This window comes from Furipterus horrens, unplaced genomic scaffold (genome assembly GCF_987537825.1).
Source record: "Furipterus horrens unplaced genomic scaffold, mFurHor1.1.pri manual_scaffold_13, whole genome shotgun sequence".
NCBI classification, from domain to species: domain Eukaryota; kingdom Metazoa; phylum Chordata; class Mammalia; order Chiroptera; family Furipteridae; genus Furipterus; species Furipterus horrens.
In genome coordinates, this window is record NW_028327183.1 from 32,402,799 (window position 1) to 32,421,290 (window position 18,492).

Below are 18,492 nucleotides of genomic sequence, written 5' to 3' on the forward strand. Positions count from 1 at the left end.
AGGTAGGCTCCTATATGACACTGCCCTCAACTGTCATGGGACCCTGGGCAGTCCTTGACACTCTTCAGGCGTCAGTTTCCAAGACTCTGAAAGGACCGATGAACCAGATGGCCCTGACTGCCTTCCAGCTCTGTGGGTATGCAAGTCCCCAGGGCACCATATCCTGAGGCCAGCGACTCAGCTGCTGCTTTGTGCAGGGGCAATTCACAAAATGGAAATCGAGGCTTAGTACAAAAAAAAAAAAAAAGATCGCCCAGAAAATTTCCCAGCCCTCCCCATCTGGCATCTGCCCAGATGATAGCCACCCTAGGTCTCTGGGCCAGCCCAAGGCACAACAGTCAAGTCCTCCAGAAACTAGAAGGCAGGTGGGGAGAGCATGAGAGACCTGGGGTCCCCCCACCCCCTGCAGGTCAGCAGCGTGGATTCAGACTAGAGCAGCTGGAGGCCAACGTGGTGAGACAACCCAAGGGCCACTAGGGGGCAGCAGCAGCATGCCCACGAAAGGAGGTGTCCCTAGGCTGCCACGAAGTGTGGTACTCACAGGGGCGCTGCTGCACAGGGCTATGGCTGGTCAGGTCATGCACGATGCAGTTGTCAGCCTCAGGGTCAGGCCCCGTGGGTGTGGGCATCATGCCCTGAAGAGATGAGCCAAGATCCAGTGAGCTAAGCCCGTGGGCTGGTGGGTTTAGCCCCACCACTCAACCCAGTCTCCTCACCTGGGCAGCCCTGGCCTGGCCCTGGGGCCACTGGTCCACTTCGGTCAGCTCCACCTCCCGCTCTTTGACACCACCAGCTGCCACTTCTGTCTGCAGAGACCAGAGCAGAGCTCAGTTTACCGCCCAGCCCAAGAGCCATGGCCTGAAGGAGGAAGGGGTGTCCAGAGGTGCGAAGACAGAGAAGGAGGGGTGCTGGCCTGGGCACCCACCTGGTCTGGGGCGTGGTATGTGCGGAGCTTCAGGAGTGAGGTCACAGTGTAATACAGGAGCAGCAGGATGCCAGGGCTCACGTACACAGGCCAGTCATGGCTGGTGTTGAGGACCAGCTTGTTGTTGGAACTGGAGCAGTTCACGTAGGCCACAAAGTCCTTAAGACCGAAAACCCTGCCCAGAGAAGGCACAGCACTGACCTCTGGCTGGGGAGGAGGGGCCAAGTGGGCAGGACCAGGATGAGGGGACAGAATGGGACCTGTTTAGGTGAGCTCTCACCTGGCCCAGATGCCAGCAGGTGGGAGCATATCCTGAGCGAAGGGCATCTGGTAGCAGTAGAGGCAGATGAGGTGGCCAGCACCAAAGCAGCCCACGATGACACAGAGTGTGCTGAAGCCCAGGGAGCTGATGGGAAAATGGCAGGCCCACCAGGTGCAGATGCCCAGGAAGAACAGGAAGTACACGCTGGAGAAGGCTGAGGGGTGGGCAATGCCTGCAGAACCGGACAGAGGCAGGCAGGGTCATGCCTAGCTGGGGCTGTGTGACCTCGTCTCATTGCTCAGCAGGGAGCTCGGCAGGTGCCAAAACCCCTCTCGGTGTGACATTTGGTGCTGGGATTCCCACTCCCTGCCCAGTGGTACCTGCCAGCGCAAGCAGCACTATGGCCAGGGTCCTCCCAGCAGCCACAAGCAGCCAGTGAGCCGTGATCCGGAACCGGGCGGCCAGCCTCGACCTCCTCTTGGAGGCCAGCACAGGGGCTCCACGCAGCCCTCCTGGGCAGCTGATGTCCACTTCCCTGTCATCATCATCCTGCCAAGGTCACGGAGAGGGATGGAGGTCAGGGGCATGGCACTCAAGTCACCAGGGAGGAAGGGAGGCTGCCCTACTGAGGGCGAGGGGCTGCCAGCCTGAGTTCAGGCCTGTGCTGCCCTTCTTGCCCAAGGTCACTCACCGCCCTCCCGCGGCCTCACTCAAGTTTACAGCCTGCAGGCCTTCCTGGGGGCAGCCCGCCCAGCCCCAGAACATGCTCCTGCCCAGGCCTGGCACCCACGATGACCAACCATGGGGGCTGACTGTAGACTATTCTAGAACCCCTCAAGGGTCTCTTCTTTATCTCCCCATCTAGACCAGGGGGCTCTTAAGGACAGGCAGTCCCCACAGATTACTGCATGAGTCCTCAAAGCCCTTGGCCTTGCTCAGTTTGGCTCCTGAGGGCCTGAGTAGGGATTTTTAGGAAAAAGGAAAGCAGTGCACGCATAAATGTGCACTTCACTTCACAGTATACAGAGCATCTTTACACCACCACACTTGGTTCCATGGGCTGAAGTAGCACTTTCCATACAAGGAAGTGGAGGTTCAAAGGGGACCCCCAAATTACACAGCTGTTTGCACCCTGCTCCCTCTTCAATGCCCATGGGGCCTCCCAAGAGTGATGGCTAGGTCCCCAGGAGCAGGGCCAGGGGCTGGAGTTTCCTGGTGCCCCCTCCCAATTCTTCTGGTGGCCAACCCTTTGGACAGACGGAGGTGGCCACTGGACAGGAGGAAACAGAACAGCCCTTCCAGGCCTCCCCTGCCCATGGTGGGGACAGAGATGAAACAGGGCCTTTTTTTCTCGCCCTACCTTAAGGTTTCCCAGAATGGAGCTGTTTCCTGGACAACAGGAAGAGCCAGGAAGAGGCAGAAAGAACCTGGATTCTTGACAGATGCCCTGGCCGTGCCCCAGGTCCCCATCTGTAAAATGTGCAGCCTTCCTGTGCCTTTCCCAGCCGTTGAGGCAGCACTAGGCATCTGGGCTGAGAGCACAGGCTCTGGAGCCAGGTAACCTGGTCACATTCCAGCTCTGGTCTCCGATCTGTGCAGCCTTGGGCAAATCACCTAACCTCTCTGAGTCTGTTTCCTATCCATCAAATGCAAATGGGGGAACCAGACAGGAGAGATGAACCAGACAGGTCCTATCATCACAGAACCTGGGGGCAGCGGTGGGGAGGCCCCAAGGAGGTGCAGTTGAGCTGTGCTTGGAAGGAGAGGGTGCAGGCTAGGAGAATAAGGCTACAAGATATCTAGGACCCTGGGTATCAGAACAGGACCCAGGGTGCTGAGGTCAGAACGCATAACCAGGGTTCCCTCTAGACCCCAGAATGCATACAATAGGAGGCACCAGCCAGCCGAGAAGGGGGAGATAGCTGCTGGAAGGTGGGGCAGCCAGGCCTGAGCTCAGCCCTGCCCACAGCCTGGCCCCAGCCCTGGGAAAGCTTCTGAGAAGACCCATGAGAAATGAGTATATCTGGGAGTGGAAAAACCAGAGGCAGCTGCTGGGTGGAAGGACAGGTGCTTGGGCTGCCCGTGGTGTCCAGCCTGGCCAGGCCTGACTCCAGCCCAACCCAGCTCCCAAAGGCCATCCTGGGAGGCTGGGCAGAAACATCCACCCGTCCCCTCACCCCCACCACAGCCCATCTTACCCTCTCAGAGCACGCCTGTACGTGGGTGTGACAATCAGGATGTGTATGTGCACATGATGTGTGCACCACGTATGAGCATGGGCCACTCCTAGCTCTGGGCTTTAAAACTGGGCATCTGAGAAGGGTGACCCCACCGCCCTGCTTCCAGGTCTGTCTATACCTGTCGCCCCTAGGTCGGCAGAGTGGCACAGGCTCTATGTCACTGAGGACACTTGGGTGAAGCTGACCTGTTCTGGTTGCCTGGCAGACCAGAGCCAGCCGTGATGGGCAGGATGGAGTGAAGGGCCCACACCCCTGCCCACCCACAAATTTCTGGAATAACCCAGCCCCTTCCTGGCAAAGTTGTTCCGGGAAGCTCTAGCTCTGCTAATGAGGAAACCAGAGGCAGCCCTGGCCCATGTGCCTGCTGGTGCCCACGTGCCCCTGTGGGAAGAAGGAGGCCGACCCAAGGGCAGGCAGGAGGGTAGTTCCAGCCCTGGCTCTACCCCTCAACGAAGGCCTGGAAAAGCGACTTGACCTCCAGCTCCTTGTTTCCCCTTGAAACGAAGGTGTCAGCCTTGACCTGCAGGTGGAGTGGCAATGGGTGGGGCAATAGGCTGGGTCGGTTGCAGGCTGAGTCACCCTGACCTGCTGTGGGAAGTCCCCGCCTCTCTAAGGGCTCTTCTGCAGGTCAAGACCCTCATGTCCCCAAAGCCTTAGCTATTGGACAAAGGAATGCTGGGGCTGGGGGTGGGGGGGAGCCCCCAGAAGGTTCTTGTGCCAGGACCCCTGCATGGTCACAGACCTTGCCCAGCCCTGGAGACCAGGCCCTACTGAGGGGAGAGCCCAGGCTGGCTCTTGACTGTAGCCCTTGTACAGGACAGAAGGGTGCTGAGCCTTCAACTGAGGAGAACATCAAGGACCCTATACTCACACCCTGCCCCTGAAGACCCCCCTCACCCATGGCAGGACCCTCCAAGGACAGTCTCTGATTTAGGGCCTTGCTGGCCTAAACCCATACAGCCCCCACCTTGCCCACAAGCCCACTGATGCTGTTGTGGGAGTGGCTTCTCAAATTTCCACCCCTATGTCCATCAGTCCATCTGTCTGTCAGTCCCTAGGTCTCCCTGATGGTTGGCATAGACCATCCTTCAGCACTGCTGACTCCCTACTGCCCGTGGCCACAAAGAATCTCCCCTAGGATGGTCTCTAAGGGCACAGACACCACCTGAATTCCCCGTATGTGTCCCCCAAGAGTGGGCCCTGCCAGAACCACACTATATTGCTAGTGCTCCCTGCCATGGGACAGGCATTTCTCTCCCCTCTGGTACCCTATTTTTCACTAACATTAGCACATACTGACTCTTACAAGTAAAAGTCCATATTTGTTATACAAGAAAAAAAAGAAAAGTAGTCTTCAACGGTCCAGGTTTCAGCTCTAGAAAGCCCCTTCCCCATGCAAGTGCACCCTGCCCACCACCGCTCACCGGCTCCTGGAGGCACTGGCTCCGCCGGGCTTCCTGTGTGAGGCGCCCACAGAGGCCAAGGCACACAGCAGAGACCACCAGGATGCCCAGGTCCGGGGCCACCAGACGCACGGCATTTGGGATGTCCTTCAGGTCCAGCCTGTGAGGGGCAAGAGAACCCATTGGTCAGCCCAGGAGGGCAGGTGCCAGCAGGGAGGGTGTGGACCCTCCCCTTGGGCCTGGAAAATCCCAGAGGGAGTCAGGGGCATCTTACCTCATGACCCCTATGTGTCGGGAAAGGTTCTCCCAGTGGCTGCCTGAAGAGAAATGCACATGGAACCAGGTCAGGCAGGTGGGCTCTGAACAACCCCCACCTGTCACCAGGAGGCCCTTGGAGCCTCAGAGTCATGAAACACCTGGTCTCGGGGGCACCCATGGTGGGCCTCAGGGCTGCTCAAAAAAAAACAAAAACTCTTTACTGATAGGGAAACTGAAGCCCAGCAGGGAAGCCAGGTGGGTCAAAGGTCCTTCAATTCTGCCTAAGTGGCTAGGAGGCTGGGCCAGGCTCTCAGGCCCATCAGCAGAAGCCAGCTGCTCACTGGTGGCTGGGGTTGGGAGGCCAGTCCTCAGAGCCACCAGGACCAGTACACCTGAGAGGCACCTGACTTCCCTCCAGTTTCTAAACTGCAGAATGACATGGGAAGAGGGGTGCTGCACCATGCCCGCCCATGTGGCTGAGTGTGGTGTCAGGAGGGAGCCTAGGGGACTTGGAGGTGGGAGACCCCAGCCAAGTGGGAGGACTAGGAGCCTAAGGCTCCCTCACCTGCAGACTGGGGTGTGGACGTCAATGGAGTCAGAGGGTTGGGTGCCAGCTGGAGATACCCACTGAGGGGTGAAAGGGGGAAGGGCAGTGGGGCTGAGTCTCTGAACCCCAGCAGGCATGGGGGGAAGATGCTGACAGAGGGAGAGGGGTCTGAGACCAGGGTTGGCCCAGAAGCTGGACTCCATGTTCTTGATCAGTACCACACCAATGCTTGGCCCAGCCCCACGGCTGGCCATTACGGGGGAAGCACGTTACTCAGGTCCTCTCGGCTGGACAGAGATCAGAGAGAGGCACTTGGATGGCCTTATTAGGCAAAGCCTGGGTGGGACAGGGCAGCCAACCTCCCCGAGAGGATGTGAGGTTCCTGAAGGGCTGCGGTGACTCTGTCCCCCTCTACCTTACAGTTAGCTGCTAGCTCTCCCCCAGGCCTGCTGCCCCTAGGCACCCCTGCCCCACCCCTCAGTAACTCACAGTTTGACCCCAGAAGCTGCTCCAGGCCAGGCACAGTATGTAGGCATATCTGGAAGGTGAGGTGGGCTGCCAGGAAGAGGAGGCTGATGGCCAACAAGGCTCGGAGGAGGCGGCCAGTGTGACCTGTGGGCAGAGGGGGAGGGGTGAGACCAGCATGCAGTCCTGGTCATTAGCCCTGAGCCAGGCCCCATCAACCAGCCCTGGACACACACTGAGCGTGTACATGGGGTCCCGTGGGGCTCCAGCAGCTGGTCTCATGCAGTGCTCTGTACCACTCTCCTGACTGCTCACAGTAGCCCCATGTGTAGGCACTGTCATGAATCTCAATTTCTAGACACAGAGAGGTGAGGTGACGTGACCACAGTCACAAAGCAGGGAATCAGCAGAGCACAGCACATCAGCCCACCTGCTGCCTGGGGGTACGGGACAGTTTGGGGCTGGAGCCAGCACAGAAGGGAAAGGCCCCTCATGCTTGGGGAGACACCTTCAGGTCTGTTCACGTGTCCAGCAAGCATCTGAGTCACTCTGCTCAGCCTTGGCCAGAGTGCTGGTTCACCTCACAGTGTGGACTGAAAACATACCCCAGAATCGGTGGGTGAAGGGGGACAGGACTGGGACTCTGGCTCTTCAAGAAAAGTGGGGAGAGAGCCTCACCTTCCTGGGGATTGTCATGGAGCTAAATGCTTCCCATATGGGAGGGGGGACGAGTCACTGCAGACAGGAATGATGGCTGCCTATGTGCCAGCACCGCTCTGCAGGTGGTGGGAGCGGGGCTGAGAGCCCATGAGCACAGGTAGGGGCAGTCCTAGACAAGCGCCCTCTGCTCCTCACACCTGGTGGGACATGGCACTCGTAACCAGGGCTGCACCCTGCTCCCTGGCAAGCAGGGCTTGGAAAGTCCTGGAGTCGCTTCTGCCCTGTGAGTGGGTGGGCAGCTCCCACTTGGTGCACAGGCCAGGACCAGAGACAACCACTTGGTTCTTATTGCTGTACTCTGAGCTCTGAATCCTGGGTTCAGAAACCCGCTGTGGGCAGCTTCCTCCTCAGCCCCTGGCCTTTTGGCAGGAGCCCGCAGTCCTCACCCTTGCTGGCAGGCTGATTTGCTAATGACAACTCAGCAGAGCAGCTGGCCCCTCTTTCAACTTCCTGGAGCACGGGGACAGTTGGGGTCACCATCAGACCAGCTCTTTTTCTCCTGCACAGAGGCTGACAAGCTCAGGGCCCATGTTTGTTTCATTCACTGTCTTTCAGCACAATCACTATTTGTTGCATAGCCTCAGAATGGGCCCATCTCCCGTCCCCTAGGGCTGGTCCAGCAGGTGATGCTTATGGACTGACATGCAAGTGCCTACGATGAAGGCTGAATCCTTCATCATTCACCTGCTATCTCATCTGATTTTACCAAGGGAACCTGGGCCCAGAGAGGGCCAGGGGCTCCTTCAGGCAGCGCAGAGAGGTCCCCAGCAGGGTCTAGACACCTTCTTTGCCTCACTCATTTCTAGTCCCTCCTAGCCCTGAGATTCTGACCCTTCAATTACAGCCTCTGACCTGTAGTGGCCAGGTGTGAGTGGGGTGAGTGAGAGGGAAAGCTGGGTGGAGCTGGTGAAAGAAACAGCCCACTGGAAGGAAGGAGAAATGGAAAATGAATGCGAGAGTCTGGCCCTGGGCCCTGGCTGGGCCCCTCTACTCAGAGCCCCAGCCAAGGGGAGAGAGAGGCCGCAGAAAGAACCTTCCAGGGGCCAGCCTGCTCCACCTCCCTACCAGGAGCCCATAGGAGCCACAGGGTGCAAAGGCAACACTTCCCCCCACCCCTGCTCAGCCTTCCCTCTGCCTGGCTGGCCTACATGGCTCCTCTCTTACAGATCTGGGAAGTCCCAATGGGTGATGTGGTGGGAGGGCACCTGCCCAGGGCCACCCCTGTCCTACTCCATGGACTCACCCTGCTCCCAAGCCACAAAGACCTGTGGCTGCCCCTGATGGCACTGTAAAGACTGATGGGCTCCTCGTACACGCCAAGGCCCATGGGTCAGGGAGGGAGCAGCAGTAGTAAGGCCCCTGGGCAGGAGAGGGACACCACCCCCTACCTGGATCACTCCTGACAGCCTTCCTATCCAGCACCCTGGACGTCTGTCCATCTGCAGGCACATCAGATAATCAGCACTTCCCAGGGTCCTCCCTCCCCTTCCCACTTCATTTCTCGGTTGGCCGCAGTGTCCCGGACCCTGTGACAGCTCTGCAGCTGTAGCTCCTCCTTCCCATCTGGGAGAGGCAGAGAGGGTCTGAGAAGCACCACTGATCTGTGGGGTCAGACGGAGGCCAAGGCCCTCTTCTTGGCGGTTGGCTGTGGACCCACATCTGCTTGCCAACACCCAAAATGTCCATTTCTAACACCACCCCCCACCACCCCAGCCCTAAGCTCCTGATGCCTCCTTGGGAGTCTGGTGGCATCTTGAATTCATCCATGAATTCATCCCTCTCGGGGCCCTGCTGAGCCCCTGCTCTTCCACCTCTAATGCTGGTCTCATGACCAGGAAGCGGGGGTGGAGATGGAGAGGGGGGAGGGCCTGCTTCGTCCAGGGGAGGCCTTGCCAGGCACTCAACACACCACTTCTCAAAGCTGGGATGCTCTCTTGCCTGCCCAGCCCCACTGAGCTGGGAGGGGGATGGCCGGCAGCAGGGATGGGCCAGCCCAGAGGACAGCTCTGGCTCTGGGTGAGCAGGGGGTCAGGCAGGCAAAAGGGGTGTGGCTGGGACCCATTAGAGGTGCTGGAAACGGGTCCCTGTAGACTCCGAGGTTCGGCCCTGACTACTGGAGGAATGAGCAGCTACCATTAGTGAGCAGAGAAGGAGGGAGCCGAGGGGAGCGGGGTGGAGGTCGCTGGCGCCCATCCGGTACAGCTATTGGAAGGTGCTGCCTGCCCTCTCCCCTGGGGACCTTAGTGTCATTCACTTGCCGCACAAGGCCTGCACAGGCAGGTGCCCTTGGGAAACAGGTGCCCCTGACCCCTGTCCATGGCAAGGGAGGGGTGGGCACAGAAATTATCCATTCTGGAGGTCCTGGGGCTTCCATTTAAGGGCCTCATGCTCAGGCAGGAAGTTCCAGAAAAACAGGAAGAGGGGCTGGGAGACTGAGGGCCCCAAAAGCACAGGAATGGGAGCTCCTCCCAGAGAGGTGGTTTCTAAAAGACCATCTGTCTGACCTAGAGTGGGAGCCCTGGGTCTGAGTCCCCCCAGATTAGTCTGATGGTGGCTGCTCAGTCTGCAAAGGCTCCAGAGTGTACCTGCCCTCAGCAGGGCCTTGACTCCCACTGCGCACCCCTCAGCCACAGTTCATGGACCCCTGGCCTTCTACCCTTGGCTTCCCCCTGAACTTCTGTCCACAAAGGCCCCACTCACACTCCCCTCTTCTGGGGCAGCCCAGGTCCCTTGCAGATGTGGTGCCAACCCCAGTGCTAAGTTCCTGGGCTGTGATGAGCCCCCCACACACACACTAACACACACGCAGTCTGGACAAGGGCCAAGCGGGGCTGGCGGGACACACATAGGGCTCCCTCGGGGTGGCACAGGGGTGTCCCAGGAAGTGCTCTGAGGAGCCAAGGGACGAAGAAGCGTCCCCCAGTCATCTGAGGTTGCATCTCACTGAGGAGGGTCCAGAGAGGTGAGGGCAAGGGGCAAACCAAAGTCCAAGCCACAAGACCCTCTACAGGGGGGTGGAGGGTGTATCACCTGCTAGGCTGACACCTGGGGGTAGGGCACCATCTGCTCTGCTAAGACCTGGAAAGGGACATCGCCTGCCCTACTGAGAGCTTGGCAGGGAGCATCTTCTGTTCACAGGCACGAGACTGTAAGATGTGTTGCCTGGGCACGGATGACGAGAATTACACGCAGGGGCTCCTCATCCCATCACCCAGCAGATGTCAGGGAGACTCAGGTGCACTGCTCTGTGACTTAGTCCATGCATGCGAGGCCCTCCGCAGAAGCACCTCCATTAAGGCAAAGCCCAGGGGCCCACAGGGCAGGGCAGCATGAGGTGGGTTTTGTTCTAAGGCAGGTATGGTCCTCCTTGGGTCCCGGGAGCTGACTCTGCAGTCTCCCTGAAGCTTCTGTTGCACCTCTGCCCTGCCCTGACCTTCCTGGGCACGTGGCCCACGCCCACCAACCCCGCCCCTGCTTGGCGACCCCTAGTGACTAATGTAGGAATTGCAACTTCCCTGAGGAAACACTGAGGCGGACACCTCTGGAGTCCTCCCCTTCCTGCACTGGGAGCTCCACCCTGGGCTCCCCTTGCATCAGGCTGACGCCCACGTGGGGGTGGGGACAGGGGTCAGCGCCCACATGGGCCCGGGGCAGCATCAGACCTCCATCCAGGTGCCAGCGCCAAGGCCCAGTGCTGTGCAATTCATGACGCATGGCCAGGCGCTCAGGCCTGGGCAGTCCTCCCACTTTCCTCTTTCCCACCCAGAAAAACCCAGTCTCTCTGTCCCTGAAGGGCCTCTGAGGCCGGTAGATGGACAGACAGAGGCCAGGAGGGAAGTCCCCCTAGTGCCCCTCCCTCTGTATCCTAACCCTCCCTACTTCAGACCCCTCTGGCCTAGGCTCTGGCATCAGCCTGCGCTCCCTCCGCTGCCAACCAGAGGAAAGTGTTTCCAGTCATGTAAAGGGCATGAAATATTTACTGAAATACTTACGGGACAAGCAGCTTTTAGCCAAGATCCTGGGAACAAACAGAACTGGCTCCACAGAGAAAAGAGGATGGCCCGGGTAGCAGACTCTGCCCAGCAGATCCTCCCCGGGGGAGGAGAGGGGAGAGGGGCCAGCTGGCCTGAGCAGGGAGTCTTGGGCAGACAGCTGAGTCAGCCTGGGAGGGGTCTGGCTTCATCCCCAGAAGCTCCCCAAACTGTGCTTGTGCTGGGGCCCCTCCCCTTTACGCACCTGAACTAACCCTGTCTTCCAAGACCAGTACTCTCTGCAAACGCCCTGAGCAAGGAGGCAGCATGATAGAGCAGTTAGAGCCAGTGTGACAGGCAAGAAAGGGAGTGACCTGTCCCCCTCTGGGAGGCAGAATGCTGCCTCACGGGGCATCCACGCCCCCGTGCCTGGACCCGTGAATAAGTTTCCTTACACAGCGAAGGGGGAATCAGACTGCCAACCGTTAGCTGACCTTAGAACAAGCTGATCCTGGGACCCTGGGTGTGCTCACTGTAATCACAGGGTCCTACAGGGAGAGGGGCAGGAGGGCCAGAGTCAGGGTGACAGGGTGACAATTGGGAGGCCATTGCCAGCTTGGAGGATGGAGAGAGGAGGTGAAGGACAAGAAGCAAGAAAAGACAAGGAAACGGGTTCTCCCCCTGAGTCTCCAGGGGGAACCAGCCCGGTGGCACCTGATTTTAGCCACGAGAGACGGTGCTGGACTTCCAACCTCCAGACTGAGAGAACCGAGGTATGTGGTTCCCGCCCCTCAGTGCAGTAACTGTGCCAGCAGCCACAGGACTCAGAGGCCCCAGGGCCCCCAAGCAGCCAGTCCGCTGCAGCCAGCACCCCTGAGGACAGTGCCTGGCCCCCTTCGCAGCCTGAGCCAAACCGTCAGGTGTCTGGTGGGCCCACTTTTCACCCATGTGACAGGCATTGGGGCTCGTGCTGCAGACCACCCACTTCCCTGGGACCCTCTTTGAAGCCTGGGTGCCTCTCTTCACCCTCTGAAACCTAAGGGTCCTTCCCACCAAGGGACACAGGACAATGACCTTTAGGGACAGGTCCCAGAACACATGCCCTGACTGGAAAGCTGGGACAAAATGGACACTGAAGGCTGAAGTACCCAGAGAGTGGGTGGCAGGAGTCCCTGAATGAAAGGGTGGGGCTCTTCCTGCCACCTGTCCCCATGTAACCCTGCTGCAGCTCAGCATCCCCAGCATGCAGGACCAGCCTCAGGGCATCTGCTGGGCAGGGAGGAGGGAGCCTGCACTTACTCTGTCCCCCTCTGACCCGGGATCCTGAGATGGGGCAAGAGCCTGCCGGGTCACAGCCCCTCTTGCAGGGGTCCATGCTGTGGGCCCCACTGTCTAACCCCTCCAGTGGGCAAAGCTCCCTGATGGGCTTTCCTACCTCTGTCTGTGTGGTGGACACAAAAGCCTGAGACAGTGCCCACCGTCCAGGAGCTCAGGTATGCTACGCTTCCTGAACTATGAGGTGGCTGGAGGTAAACCAAGGCCCTACAGAGCGCCAAGTGAACACAGATGGAGCCTGACTACGCGCGGGGGCAGGAAGGGCCGATACAGTGGCTGGACTTAAGGGTTGGCTGGAGCCTCATGGGGCAGAGGGGATGCACAGAGGGTGCTGAAGGCAGGGCAGGGGGTGGGAGAAGGAGCTGGTGGGGAGACTGGCCGGCCCACAGTCCTGGGCCTGAGCCTCCAATGTGGAGGGCACCTCAGGGTCAGAGGAATCCACCCAGTGCCCCCCACCCTATTACCTTCAGCATGCCCCTTTAAAACATAGTCAGAAAAGAGGCTCTGAAGTTAACAGGGGTCTGTGATGAAAATTAGACTTGGGACCCCAGCCTCTACCCACAGTTGTTAAACCACAGAGAAAGTTCTTTGCTGCCCAGTGTTTCTGAGGAGTACTCAATGCCTCCCTCCCACTGGGTGCCTGGGCTGGGGGCACAGAGACAAAGAGCTCTGAGCCCTGCGCCTCCTGCCTCCAGGCAGGGGCCACTGCCTGGTGCTCACCTCGGATGCTGTGCTGGGAGGGGCCCGGGAACCAGGGCAGCAGCAGCAGGAACAGCAAGTAGACCAGCGAGAGCGCGTTGGAGCGGAGCAGACAGGCTGCAGGGGGGAGACGCATGGTTAGCATGGCTGCTTGCAGGGGATGGCCACCCCACACCCCCACACCATCCCCTGGACAAAGGCCCCTGAACATCACCCCCCAAGAACATCACCCCATACCATCGTCCACCTCCATGCTGTGCTCATCATCCCTGCATGGATGAGCCACCCTGTTCCACCTGTGATACGTCACCTGTCACTTGGTACTCACATGCTGTCACACTGTGTCCTGACAACATACAACATGCCACCTGTTACTCAGCGCATGTCCACTGTCACATTATGTCCCCAGACAACGTGTGACACTTTCCATCACTCACTGCATGCACTGTCACTCAGTCCTTCTAATAGTCTGCTCACCAATGTTACATTTTAGCAAATGTTCCCTACAGAAACGTGTGGCTCTCATCATGCCGGTATGTCTCAGGCACACACCAGAGAGCCGTATCCATCCTCCTGTGGGCAGACACGGAGATGGTGACTGATCTTCCTAACTTGCTTTTTCTCCTTTTCAAAATTTTATATTTTTAATTAACATAGAGCACAATTGACTTTTGGGGTCTAGCTCTCTGAGCCTTCACTTGTGTATAGCCATGGGGACTGTCCCCTGCCCTCCCCAGAGGCAGGGAGCCACCTCTCCAGCAGCCCTGACCCTACTGCTCAGTCCCTCTGTGGCTGTGCCTTCCCCAGCACATCCCCCATCACACGAGTGGATGCCTGGCGTGGAGCGTTTGGCCTGGCTCCTGCCTCTGTCTCTGTGTCATTAGCTTGCTCCTGCCTTTCCTCTTATTAACTCGACATGTCTTTCCACCCCGTGGGCAGTTTGTTGAGTCTCACCCTGTTTGATGCTATCTTGACAAAGTGCAGCAGGGTGGCCAGGGGAACATCCTTTGCCCCCCAGGAATTGAGAGTTATCAGGAGATAATGGGGACATGCAACATATTCGAAGCTGGTCTCATCACAGGAATTGAGGGCCCACTCAGCCTTTCCTGGGATGCCTGAGAGGTACTGCACACTACCCAAGGGGCCAGCAGCACACAGGCACCACTGGTGAGGCACCCCAGGCCACAGCCCCCTCTGCCCGTTACCACCGATAACGAGCAGGCCCATGCTGACCCCAGCACTGCCCACCCAGGCCCAGGAGGACAGCACAGAACTTGGCAGGCGCCAGCACCCTCCACAAATCTGTGACCTCTTTAATAGCCCAGCACCATGGCCCAGATGTCTGTGACTGAGCAGGGGAACCTGACTCCTCTCCTTCCCACCGGGGGAGGCAGCAGGGCCAGGTGCAGTGTGCTAAAAATAAACCAGGGCCGGGTGGTCTCCCCCAGGGACAGAATGGACCAGAATAACAGGCCTCTAGGGAGAGGCCTCTGCACCCCACCCACACCTTCCAAGCACGGGGGCTCCCAGGGGGTGTGACCCAGGCCTGCCTGCTCCACAGCTTCTGGCCTCCCAGATCACAGCGACCTCCCTAGGGGCTTCCGAACAAGGGGTGTGAACCACTCTGAAGGCAGCACTGTTGCAGACACAGCGCTATTTGCTGCCAATCACTAGCTGGTGATGATGGCTTCCCCTCCTGTGCTGGAAAGCTTTGGTTCTTGGGGTCCCTGCAATTAGGACAGGCTGTAGCCGTCCTACCCCAGAGGTGGGGACAAAGGAAGAACTCCTCCCTGAAGAACTCAGACCACCAAAATCCCAGCAGCCTGCCTGCCAACATGCAACGCCACACCCAGGCCCATGGTTGCTGGCAGTGCCAAGGGGGTGCTGTCCACACCTTTTCCTGCCCCCCGTCCTTGCCAGGACTTGGGACCCCAGGACGTCTTCTAGAGGGAGCACAGCCTGGCTCACACACACACTCCTCCCTCCTTGATCTCCACCTTCACCAGAGCCCCCTGGACCAAGTCCCTCACCCAAACCAGCAGCTCAGGCATCTCACAGGAAGTGAGAGGACAAGCCAGCGCTCCCTCGGCAGAGCTGCTGAGTCGGGAGCCAGGGCTGCAGCCCACACGAGGCCAACTCTTATCCCCAGCCCTGTGGCCCCTGTGGTCAGCTCGCCGTCCCTCAGACCTGTTTCCACATCTGTTTAATGGGGTTAAAGCGACCTGTCATCAAGGGGGTTAAAGGGAACCACAGATGTGAGGTGCCCAGAGCAGGGCTGAGATGCAGGGCTTTAGCTCCTTCCCACCAACCCTTTAACTAAGCCCCTTCTATGACCACAGTAACATGGGAACCCAGAAGATCCACATGGTCAGCCCTGTGGTTCCAAGTTCTGGGTCACCCCCCTTCCTCTCTGGACACTGCAGCACGCTCCAGTCCCTGGGGAGCTGTCCATGAAGTTAAGACACCTCCTCTTTCCATTACACACACGAGCTATAACAATCAGCTCAACTCTAAATCTAAAGTTTATCAATAATTATACATTTTCATTAAAAAAAATCAATCTGATCTGGCCCAAGAGGCAGAAGGGAAATGCACTTATGGAAAAGGCTTCTAAAGTTCCTTTTTGTTTTCTAGAGCTGTGCTGTTCAGGCCACTGGACTCTGCCACTTTCTGCAGCACAGCACCAGCACCAGCCCCAGCCTGTCCCCAGAGGTGGCACCCTTCCCCCTCTGTCCCAGCCTGGTGAAAGCTTCCCCAGCCAGGTGCTATCCATCCAGCCGCCCACCTACCCATCCATCCACCCTCCATCCATCTGCTCCTCCATACACTTACCCACCTAGCCATCAGAGTCACCTTCTCCCGAGGACCTATTCTGCAGGTCCCTGCCCTATGGCACTCATGTCCTGGTCTGCCAGGAACACCAGGCACTGAGCCAGTATACATGCACCAAGGGTGGCTGGCATTCAAAGCCCATGACAGGGCACCTAATGTGAAGTAGGCAACGGGGAGGCTTCTGGAGGCAAAGGCACAGCTTCTGAGGAGGAGGAGGGACAAGCCCTCACCTCCAGAAGTCTCCTACAGTCTCCCCAGCCTGGCTCTCTAAGAGGCCCTGAGGCTGGGACAGGGGGAATGCATTCAGTGTTTAATGGATACAGAATTTCAGTTTAGGCTGATGACAAAGTCCTGTGGGTGGATGATGGTGATGGTGGTGCAATACTGAGAACATATTTTATGCCAATGAACTATACACTTAGAAATGATTAAGATGAGCCCTGGCTGGTGTGGCTCAGTAGATTGAGCACCGACCTGTGAACCAAAGGGTTGCTGGATTGATTCCCAGTCAGGGCACATGCCTGGGTTGTAGGCCAGGTCCCCAGCTGGGGGAGCACGGGAGGCAACTAACTACACAATGTTTCTCTCCCTTTCTCCCTCCCTTCCGCTCTCTCTAAAAATAAATAAATAAGATATTTTAAAAAACGGTTAAGATGATACATTTTATGTTATGGGTATTCTACCAAAATAAACAAATGACCCCTGAAATCAGTGAAAGGTTTCAGAAGCCAGAGCCCAAGGGGCAGGGCTGCTGCCAGTGGAGCCATGAGCAGGCCTTGCCTCTCCCCACTCCCAGGCTGAGCAGGAGGAAAAGAACCTCCGAGAAGCTCTGTCTGCCAAAAGCGGGAAATGGGAGATGAAGAGGCAGAGGGGAGTATGCGGAAAGCACTTTGGGACAGACTGCCCACCAGCCCTGTCAGCTGCATCCTGCATGGGCTGCTGCCCCACCCCCCTTCCACAGGGAGGGACCCCCGTGGGCCCAGCATGGGGCCTGCCATGGCATGAGGAACAATGTGCCCAGCAGAGTCCTTCATTCTTTCACTTATTCATTCACCACACAGCTGACCTGCTCCTCGGAAGATACCATCAAAGCTGCAGGAGCACATCGCACAGTCAAACAGACAAAGGCAGTGCGTGCTCTGAGAGGTGGGTATTCACCCACACAGATGAGGAAACTGGGGCTCCAGCCCTCCAAGGGGCCCCAGGATGTCTTCAAGCGCAGCCTGTCCAAGCCCTGCTGCCTCACCAGAGCATGCCAGATCGGCCGAGACAGGCTGCGAGAGGGCCGGCACTGGCTGGCTGGTCTCCCTGACTCCATCTGTCATCAGCCCTGCCAGGGAGCTGCCACTGGGCAGGCAAGTGATGCCCGGACAGCCCTAGACGCTGGCCTACAGGATGTGAGCTGGGAAAGCTGGGCAGCTGGATACCAGCCCCAGCAGAGCAGGCAGGGGGAGCAGGCTAAGAGAAGGGGCTGGCTTAGGTTCCCATCCTGTAGCCCTCCCCGTCATCAGGAACTGAGGACAGGGCGAGAGGCCAACCAGCAGAGCAAGAGTGACCTCGGGCCAGCACGGGAGCAGAGGCAAACGGGCCTCAACAGCAGAACCTTGGCCAACTCTCAAACTCCCCTATTGTTCGGATGAGGAAACAGAGGCTCTCGGAGGGAGGGCCTCAGTGGTGGGTGGTGCAGCCAGGCCTTAGCTCCAGAATCCTAGCTCCACATCCCAGGCTTTCACAACACTCCGAGTCTGCCCACTGAGGTAGCTGGTCTAAGGGCCATGAACATGGCTTCAGTGTGACTGTGCATGCCAAGGAGGCCCAGGACGTCAGAGCAGGCTGCCCGAGGAGGTGGTGCTGCTTCTGGCCTTGAAGCCAGGCTAAGACTCAGGGAAGGCTAGAGGAGGTTTCTGTCAGCCCCAGGCTCCAGCAGAGAAAGAACTCAGCTGGGGAGGGGGTGGGAGCCAGAGACATCGGAGAAGGGCGAACAGGGCCTGGCCTGCCCAGACAGCTCCCACCTCCTCTCCAGGAGCTGCTGGTGGCCAGGATGGTGACCTCATGGGGGAAATATGCCTCTTCCTGAGCCAGGAACAATAGGATAGAGGTGGGAGGAGAGAGAAAGCCATGCTGGGCAGGAAAGGGCTCCCTTACCCCCACCCATCAGCACAAACTTAACCCCTCCCAGACCCTCACCCAGCACACAAATCCACGTCCGGTAGATGAGGAAACTGAGGTCTGGAGAGGGGACAGGCGGCCCCCTGGTCTCTGCTGGTGCCAGGTGGGGATGGGAAGCGGGGGAGGTCTAGGGACAGTCACAAGAATCCGGGACAACTCAGCCAGGAAGGACATTCCATGCAGAGGAATGGACACCACAGCCAGGGCCCAAAGGGAGAAAGGAGCCTGCCAACGGGATGTTGACATCCAAGACCCCCAGGTCACATGCAGCTCCTGGGACAGTCTGCCAAAGTCTCGCCTATGCCTCAGGGAGCCAGGCCCTGGAATCCGCTTGAATCTTCCGAGCCCAGTCCTATGAGAGCTCAGGAGAGGGCTACCTGCTCTGAACCTCAGTTTCCGCATCTATAAAGTGGCAGGAACCACAGCACAGAGGCTCCGGTGGAGATGGGGAGGCACCTCACCCGCAGCTGCTCACAGGGTGGACGTTTTTAGCACGATTTGTAGGGAGGCCCCAGGGAAGTAGAACCAGCAGCCTGGCATGCCACCACACTGTTCTGCAACTCACAGGGTGGGACAGTGGCCCTGGAAGAGATGGCTAGAGCTGCCAGTGTCCCAGGGGCAGGTGATGAGGCTTGGATGAGAGGCGGACACACACACCATGGCCAT

At 58.5% G+C, this 18,492-nt stretch overlaps 1 protein-coding gene across 6 annotated transcripts in view; it reads right to left on the reverse strand.

Moving 5' to 3' along the window:
• Positions 1–18,492, reverse strand: part of PIEZO1 (piezo type mechanosensitive ion channel component 1 (Er blood group)) — a 65,374-nt gene that overhangs the window by 21,210 nt on the left and 25,672 nt on the right. For all 6 annotated transcript variants that reach the window (XM_090261210.1, XM_090261211.1, XM_090261209.1 and 3 more), the window contains exons 2-10: positions 12,847–12,942; positions 6,125–6,247; positions 5,105–5,147; positions 4,852–4,990; positions 1,568–1,736; positions 1,206–1,419; positions 926–1,100; positions 717–806; positions 542–635 (exon numbers count right to left, since the gene is read on the reverse strand). In XM_090261210.1, the coding sequence (XP_090117336.1) occupies positions 542–635; positions 717–806; positions 926–1,100; positions 1,206–1,419; positions 1,568–1,736; positions 4,852–4,990; positions 5,105–5,147; positions 6,125–6,247; positions 12,847–12,942 (1,143 nt within the window). The remainder of the gene's footprint in view (positions 1–541; positions 636–716; positions 807–925; positions 1,101–1,205; positions 1,420–1,567; positions 1,737–4,851; positions 4,991–5,104; positions 5,148–6,124; positions 6,248–12,846; positions 12,943–18,492) is intronic.